This window comes from Carex rostrata, chromosome 8 (genome assembly GCF_964058835.1).
Source record: "Carex rostrata chromosome 8, lpCarRost1.2, whole genome shotgun sequence".
NCBI lineage: Eukaryota > Viridiplantae > Streptophyta > Magnoliopsida > Poales > Cyperaceae > Carex > Carex rostrata.
Window position 1 is genome coordinate 5,106,815 of NC_135925.1, and position 9,017 is coordinate 5,115,831.

At 34.2% G+C, this 9,017-nt stretch overlaps 1 protein-coding gene across 1 annotated transcript; it reads right to left on the reverse strand.

Annotated features, from left to right (window-relative positions):
- Positions 1–228: 228 nt before the first annotated feature.
- Positions 229–2,886, reverse strand: LOC144558039 (uncharacterized). Its single transcript, XM_078306746.1, has 3 exons — positions 2,002–2,886; positions 936–1,879; positions 229–856 (listed from the first exon to the last, which is right to left on the reverse strand). The coding sequence occupies exons 1-3, from the start codon at positions 2,884–2,886 to the stop codon at positions 229–231; spliced, it is 2,457 nt and encodes an 818-aa protein (XP_078162872.1).
- Positions 2,887–9,017: the final 6,131 nt, after the last annotated feature.

Below are 9,017 nucleotides of genomic sequence, written 5' to 3' on the forward strand. Positions count from 1 at the left end.
ATATATATATATAGCAATATATATATACAGGGGCGGAACCAGGATTGAAATTTGGGGGGGGCCGAGCCGCTGAAAGACGAAAGAACAACCGCAAATATAAAAGTTAATTAAACAATAACCATCTTAACAACAATATTAAATACTAAATAGATTCAAAATTATAACATCTCTATTACCAAAAGTATGTTGTATGCATAACAATTGTTTTTTTGAAATAAAAATTAAATCCTACATTTCTATTAATTTCAATTTAGCCCTACGACTTCCTAACAAATCATACATATCAACAATTTCATTGGAAGTGAACTTCGCTGCAATTTCCTTTTCAATATATACCACCATGTAGTCTCGAAGAAAACCATCCCCCATTTTGTTTCGCGGCCCCGTCTTGATGAGCTTCATGGCTGAAAATGAACGCTCCGTCGTTGCAGTAGAGACAGGAAGAGTTATCACCAACCGCATTATTCTATCAACCATCGGATACATTGAAGCTTTACCAGTTTTAACCAATCCAGAAGTCAAATCAGCAAGTGAAGGCAAGCTCTTTAGATTCGGATCGCTGCATACATCAAGCTGAAAATGCGGTAGTTGACACTCCAATTGAGCTCTCTCTTGATCAGAAAAGTCAGCGGGATAGAATTTTTCAGCCAAAATACATATATTGGAGATGTTAAAGGAATCATATCTTGGATCCAAAGAGGCACTAAGTGTCAAAAGCTCTGTAGATTGCTCACTAAATCGAGCATTTAACTCCTGCAATTGTTGATCTATTGCAACCGCAAACATGTCCACTCGATAATGATGCTCTACTGTAGTGTTATCGTGCTTCTTTCGAGATTTAGTGAGATCAACATACCTACAATTCATATTAAAGAACTCAATATCATGCTTTATACAAAAAAAGATGCAATCTTAAAATTATAAAATCAACATACCTACGATTCATATCAGGGAGCTCAACTTCATGCTTTGCACAAAAAGATTTGACCTTCTCAAAAAGAGGTTCCCAACCGTTATTTCTCAAATCTTGAATCAACTCCTTAGTTGTTGAAATGAGACGTATGGCATTTAAGATGTCCAAAGATTTTTGTTGCAAAGCTTGACACAATACATTGGTGATTGCCATAATCTCTTTCATTAAGTGCATAATAAACACAAAGTCAAATGAGAGAAGCCTTTTGAGAGCACCACTAGCATCTCCCCGAGATGCAGACGAGATTGAACGATCATGCGTTACATTCCTTAGGACTTCAGTTGTAGCACCGAACATCTTTGCTAAACTACAAATGGTCTTGTAGTGAGAACTCCATCTGGTGTCTCCTGGCCTTTGTAAAGACCCAATCTGATTTGCACCTCTACCGGTATCAAGTTCTCCCAAATCAATATCACGCACAATTTCAGCAGCTCTCCTAGCTAATAACTCATCATTCCGCTTAGGAGAAACACTAACAACATTTACGATGAAAATTGCATCTTGGAAGAAGTTATGCACCTCGCGTACCTCTTTTGATGCTGCAATAAGTGCTAATTGTAATTGATGAGCCATACAATGCACGTAGTATGCATAAGGACACTCTCGGAGTATAAGAGCTTGCAATCCGTTCCACTCCCCTCGCATATTGCTTGCACCATCATATCCTTGACCTCTAATATCTTTCACATTCAAGCTATTATCCGATAAAATAGCACAAATTGAGTTCTTGAGAGTTAACGCTGTAGTATCTCTCACATGAACTAGGTCCAAAAACCGCTCCTTTATCAATCCTTCTCTATCGACAAATCGAAGAACTAGGGCCATTTGCTCTTTTTTAGACTCATCTCGAGCTTCATCAACAAGGACACAAAACTTGCCTTCACCAATTTCATCTCTAATTGTTGTCTGCAAATTTGTATAAAACAGTTGTTAAATTCGTACAAGAGAATAAGAAAAGATTATAAAGATTGAAAAATTGAAATCCTTAACCCTATACATAAAAAGAAAAGTCAGTCTTACGGTTTTACCTGCACTTTTCGAGCCAAGATGTGAAGGATTTCCTTTTGAACCAATGGTGAAGTGTACTTTGCATTTTTTGGAGCATTATCTAACACAACTTCATTCACATCTTTATTGTAAGAGGCCAAAAGCTTGATCATTTGGAGAAAATTTCCCTGATTTAATGATTCTAGAGATTCGTCATGGCCTCTGAATGCACATGCTTGAAATGTCAACCACCTGATGGAATCAATCGAAACCTTGAGCCTAAGTCTCGAAGCGAGCACTACTTTCTCATTTTGCCTTACCATCACCTTTTCAATATGGCCCATGTTATTCTTGAGATTTACAAAACACCTTACCGCAAAATTATGTGCCGAGTTTGAATCTTGACCCATATGAGTTAGAAAGGCACATTCTTTTCCTTCATTAACTTTCCTCCATGTTTGGAAACCCTTGATGGTAAATGTGTCTGAGCCGCACTTTCCTTTTGGCTTTGTTGTGAAAAGAAAACAAGGCAAGCAATAGGCACGATGTGTGTGAGGTGAATACTCTAGCCATGGAAAACTTTTAAACCAGTGAAATTGAAACCGACGACGGTGACTTTCTGATCCTGCTAATGGATACTCTTTCAAGTGTGGTTGATATGGTCCTTCGGTTATATAAAATCTTCGAACTGCATCTCTTTCGTTTTCAGAGTACTCCCCAATTGGACGGCGTTTGCCTGGATCTCTCTCATACATTAAAGATCCAATTCTAGATTCTTGTGCAACCGTATCAGATGTAGCACGATTTTGTTCAGGTTCTTGCACTTGAGTAGAGTTAACAACTTCTGTGTTCGCCCGAGACTCAGATTGTGAACTTGTACCAGTTTCGATCGGTTTGAAAAAAATTTCTATTGTTTTTCGCTTCATTATTGAAGGTTCTAAATCTGAAAAACAGAAAAAAAAAAGTTACAAATCATAAAAAAACTCAGAAAATTATATTCTGTCTCAGACTTGATAAAAAAAGCTATTTACAAAGTCAAAAGTTAAAGTGAATTCTTCAATTCAGACAGAAAATTGAAGTGAAATTTCTAGCGCTAGTGATTTCCCTTACTAGCAATAAATCAATTTTTTTATGAGGGGCGAAATCATACCTCTGCTGGGCGGAGTCGAACCAGGGCGAACTTGTAGAGAGAAAACTTGATGAGCAGAGAGTCGATGTTCGAAGGAGAGAGCGGAGTAAGTCAAAAAATGTTGAGGCGGAGAGTAAGGTGCAAAGCCAGAGTCCAAGAGGCAGACAGAAGAGGGAGAGGATGCGCCAGAGGGATCAACATTTTGGAGGGAGGCGATTAGGTGAAGAGACAGGAAACGAGACTAAATTGACGGAAAGAAAAAAATTTACCAAAGTCAATCTGTAAATTTTCCCGAATGTTTCCCATGGCTATGGGCTATTTGGGCTACAAGCAAATTTTTTCCTTAATGGGCTTTACAAATGAGTACTTAACATTTCCTTGATGGGCTACAAGCAAATTATTTTTCTTAATTTTTTGGGGGGTGCCACGGGTCCTGATCCTTCTTTAGATCTATTAAAAATTCTGATTTTATGGGGGGTGCCTGGCCCCCCCCTTGCACCCCCTCAATTCCGCCCCTGTATATATATATGAGGAGGGATCAAGTTACAACAACCATTTTCTACATTTTCAAAGTCCAAATCGTCGATCCAAACCGTTAAATGTGATCTCCACAATAAAATGTACCTGGAGACCAAATTTTACATTTTTTTTGGAATTTTTTTACTATTTATTAAGATGGATACAAAAACCAGGTACATTTTATTGTGGAGATCACATCTAACGGTTTGGATCGATGATTTGGACTTTGAAAATGTAAAAAATGGTTGTTGTAACTTGATCTATCCTCTCTCTCTCTATATATATATATATAGTGACTAATATGCTTTCGGTAGCACTTTGGCCGTATCCTCTTTATATATCACTTAAACAGTCCAATAGACAATCCTACAAGAACTCTTGCATTACAAAAATAAAAACCAAAATGAAAAAAAATTGTAGGTGCTAAAGCTAGCTCAGACTCGGCAATTAAACCATAAGGCTTCTGGTGATGTTAAGACCAACCGTTCTGCAGTCCCATCTTCCATGTCATACCGACAAAGATGACCAGTATAAGGCTGGTGGCCACAAAACCAATTTTGCTCTTTGAAATAGATATAGTTTTGAGCAAAGCTAGGGTGTGATGTGCTCACCAAAAGAGTTTGGTAAGCACAACTCCAAAAGTATATCGGATCGACTTCAAACGTTGAATCCAAACCGTTGAAATCCATGTAGTTCATGAGTGATGCATGTACATGTGAAAGTTTCTAGTTTATTTTCTATAAAGTCAAGCGGTCAAAAAAATGATAAAAATTGAATATATAAAACAACTTATAAATTAACTTCTATAAGGTTCATTTCTTTAACCGCTTAACCTTGTAGCAAATAAACTCTAAATTTTCAAAATTTTATATGTGCATGCATCACTCATAAAGTACATGGATTTCAACAATTTGAATTTGGCATTTGAAGTTAACCTGATATACTTTTGAAGTTATACTCACCAAACCCTCTTGATGAACACATCACACCCTAACTTTTCTTTTATGTGCCTTGATGTGGCCATCAAACAAAAACCAGAATAAATTCAATTTTTATCAATAGTCAACCGCAAGATTTGACTTGTTCATTTAGTTTACACATTGAGATTAATCTAGTTATTCCACCTAATTAGCTTATCTAAAAATTATGTAAAAATAAAAAATATGTACATTTGAACATCCTTTACAAGGTATAGAAGTTTTAAAGGGAGACTCAAAACCAATTGTGACTTATGATATTTCTTGTGTTTCTTCCATTTTTACCCTTGATAGAGGAGTTTAACCTTTCATTTGATTTTTCTATCTAAATTGCGAGGGATATTCTATTTTGTAGGGGTACATAAGGCATCTTTTCTCATATACAAAATATTAAGAAGCATATGTATTCATAAAGAATTGACGCGAGAGAGTGCAGTGTCAAAATTCAAACTTCAGAAAGAATGAACTGAACTTCGGCTTATTATCTAGAAAAATACAACATATTGATTCAAAATTCACTTATAAAAAAGGTAAACTTAAATGTTGAGATTCTGAAAATATGCAGGAAAACCCATAAATATATAAAAATAAATAGTATGTAGCATTATGACAACACATGCATGAAAACCCTTACACCATGTCTTAAATCCATAACTAAACATAAAAAAGTAATAATTTCTCCCATTCCAAATCCAAAACTAAACATAAAAGATACTAACACTTTTCAAAATGTCATAGAATTTTCAATTCAAAACACAAAAGAGAAGTGGATAAAATAGAAAGTTAAATATTTTTTTTCTTGAAGTAGCTTGAAGATGTTAAGTGGACATGCTCTTCTTTTTAATCCGACTTTACCCTTGCTTGTAACTACTGTTACTATCAATTTGAATAAAGGACAGAGAACTAACACGCTTGTCTACCAGAATAATCATCCTGCAAGAAGAGACTTGATCCCCAATCCCATTCATTTAGACCATTGGTAACAACCATTTTGACCTTAGCGAATCCCCCCCCCCCCTCTCTCTATATATAGATATATAGATATAGATATGTCCTCTTTATATACCACTTAAACAGTCCAATACACAATACTATAAGAACTTTTGCATTACAAAAATAAAAACCAAAATGAAAAAAATGTGTAGGTGCTAAAGCTAGTACAGAGTCGGCACAAACCATAGGGCTTCTGGTGATGTCAAGACCAACCGTTCAGTAGTCCCATCTTCCATGTCATACCGACAAAGATGACCAGTATAAGGTTTGTGGCCACAAAGCCGATTTTGCTCTTTGAAATAGATATAGTTTCCTTTATGTACCTTGATATCATTGGATATCAAACAAAAACCAGAATAATCATCCTGTAAGAAGAGAACTCGATCCCCAATCGCATTCATTTTAGACCATTGACAACAACCAAAATCATCTGTATGCTCCAGACGGTACACCTCAAATTCATACTTCCACTTGCTTTCAAAGAGTTCGCCAATACCATGTACGTAAATGTATGACATCATCACCCCAAAAAGATATCCCTTGGCATCAATCAAGAATTTAAAATTAACATGCTCACCTGGATGCGGTATCTCTATGCTTGTCTTAGTTCCACTTGAAGCGTCATAAATCCAAGTGGCTCTTTGTATTTCACTTGACACAAATATCCTTCCTTTGTAGTACCCAAACAAAGCTAGCTCAGGAAGTATAATTGAGATGTGTTTGATAGTACTAGGTGGTTGAAATCTGATAAACTGATATTTTATTGTTTCAGTCTTAAACTCTATTCTATCAAGTAGTTTATTGATAAATAAAAAGATCTCAGTGCCCACAGTGCTCGAATTATGGCTAAAGCTATGTCCAAGGGTTTTAGTTTCATAATTCGACAAAGGGTCCAAAAAAGAAAGGGTAACTTTGGCACCAGTAAGCAAATTGAGGAAATAAATAGAAGAAAGAAACTCAATAACAAACATGATACCAGCTGATGTTGCTATAGGTATATTATTTACCGGAAGGCGGATTCGTTTGGTTGTGTCAGATGAAGGAGAATATACAAAGTATTCATTGTCCCGTATAAATGTATGTTGGCTTAGGTCGCTGAATCGCGTTTCTTTTGGCACTGTTGGCCAAATAAGCCAAGGGAATTGCACGGGAGCATCAGTTGGGTCTGTGGCCAACCGCCAATCCTTACACACAGCACGAAAATTGATGAAGGTCGAAATGCTTTCTATTTTCTTCGATATCAGATGAAGCAATTCTATATTAAGCTTTGCCCATTCACATTTGTTCTGATCTTCTCTACGACTTGTTAATACTTCCTTAGCTTTGTAAAGGCCCTGCTTATGTTTGAGGAAACAAGTGAAGGTTAAGTACTTTTCAGTATTTTCATATGGTTCTAATTAAACCACAAATAATGCAATTTTCCATAGTTTATTAAGGCCGAACAAAACACTATCCCAAAAAATGGAAAAATATATATCACGACCGTAGTGTTACGGTGGATTAATTGCTATATATATCATGAGATGGTAAAGTTTAATTAGTTAATTTTTCTTTAGTTTGTTATTGTGTGCCCCCAAAAATATTTCTTTTAACCTATATTTCCTTTAAATAATTTAATTATTAACTACAATTATTTCAAAATCATTATGAAATTGTTTTTAATTCTTTTTTGTTGTAATTTGTATACCTCAACTAATATTTCCATTTTAACTATTTTTTTAACGTAGGATATAGCATTTGTACTACCTTTGATCGATATTCGTAATATTTTTTTAACCCTCTGCAGCATCATGTGAATTGTGATTTAAAACCTTAGATGTTATATACGTAAACAATTTTGCGCTTTAGGTTATTGTTGTACATGCATGAAGAACTTGAATCCTTGAAACGGTAAAAGCTAGGCACAAATAATATAAGTTTAACAAAATCACATAGAAATTCAAACCAGATTTTAATTTCATTTGTTAAAGAGCTTCCAAGCAGTCTGAAAATCAGAATCTACATACGAATAATAAAATTAAAATATTAACTCATACCTTCTGAAAAGCTAGAAGCATTGGTCGAAACTTCGTCTTAATAATCCTAGAATACTTTCTTTCTTCTTTTGTCTTCACAGTTTCCAAACGAACACAAAATATTGACAATAATGTATCCATAAAACTTTTTTTTATCGGTGTGCTCTTACAAATTTCTGAGAAATAGATGATAAAAGAACGGATATCAATGATATAAACGAAATATATATATTTTTGAGAATATTAATGGTACCCTGAAAATATATATATAGTCTCACGTTAAAAATATATAGGCTCAACTCCTTTGACTATTTATAAACGAAAGATATTATATATAGACTATATGATTCTAATTTTAATATTTGAGTTTGCTAAATTTCACACTCTTAATTAATTTCTGTCATCCATCAATTAGGGCTAGACGTGAAATTGAGAAATATTATTCCAGAAATAGTCTGCAAATATATATATATATATGAGGAGGGATCGGATGACACCGTTTTTTGGTGATATCAAATGACACCGTGTATTTTCAAAGTCCAAACGGTCGATCCAAACCGTTCAACTTGATAGATATGTTAGAATGTGCTTGCATGTCAAATTTTACATTTTTCTGAATTTTTTTTTACTATTTATTAAGATGGGTACAAAAATTCAACGGTCTGAATATAGCGATTTTGTTAAATACTTAATCAATAGTAAAAAAATTCAGAAAAATATAAAATTTGATCTGCAAGCACATTTTAACATATCCATCAAGTTGAACGGTTTTGATCGACCGTTTGGACTTTGAAAACTTTGAAAATGCATGATGTTATCCGATGTCACCAAAAAAGGGTGTCATCCGATCCCTCCTATATATATATAAAATCTGAAATAGTCGGCACATATATTTTATGTCTAAAATAGTTCGTGTATTCAGGATTGGACGCAAGATTTCACCCAAAAAGGCAGGAATCGGATAAAAATAACTTATCGCGCGAGTTGAAATTCATTATCTAATCAAATACTAGATAAAAAAATAATCAACATCAGAATACCAGAATAGAAACAATCAACATCATAAGAAATAATAAAAAGAGTTGATTTTACATAATAACAAAAACAACAAAATAAAATTATTTTACATATTAAAAAACAACAAAATAGCATTTGGTGGGATCAAGATCGTTAGTTTAAATTCAAACACTAAAAATTTAAGTCAATATACACTCACTAAATGTCATAATTTTCTATAGATATGACATGTATATCATATAAATTATATCATATAAATCTATCTATAATAGTATATAAAGTAGTGAATAGCTCAATTGTCTAAGAAGAAACATAATTTATTGTCTAAAATATGCCAAAATCTAATTGTCCTAGTTAAATTAAAAAAAAAAGCCCTGATAATTGTCCCACTCTCATCCCTCCATTAT

Coding starts and splice junctions, on each gene's coding strand:
- LOC144558039 (XM_078306746.1), bottom strand. CDS start 2,886: ATGAAGCGAAAAACAATAGAAATTTTTTTCAAACCGATCGAAACTGGT. Junction 1,880..2,001: donor TCTTGGCTCGAAAAGTGCAG/GTAAAACCGTAA, acceptor ACAAATTTGCAG/ACAACAATTAGAGATGAAAT. Junction 857..935: donor CTCCCTGATATGAATCGTAG/GTATGTTGATTT, acceptor TATGAATTGTAG/GTATGTTGATCTCACTAAAT.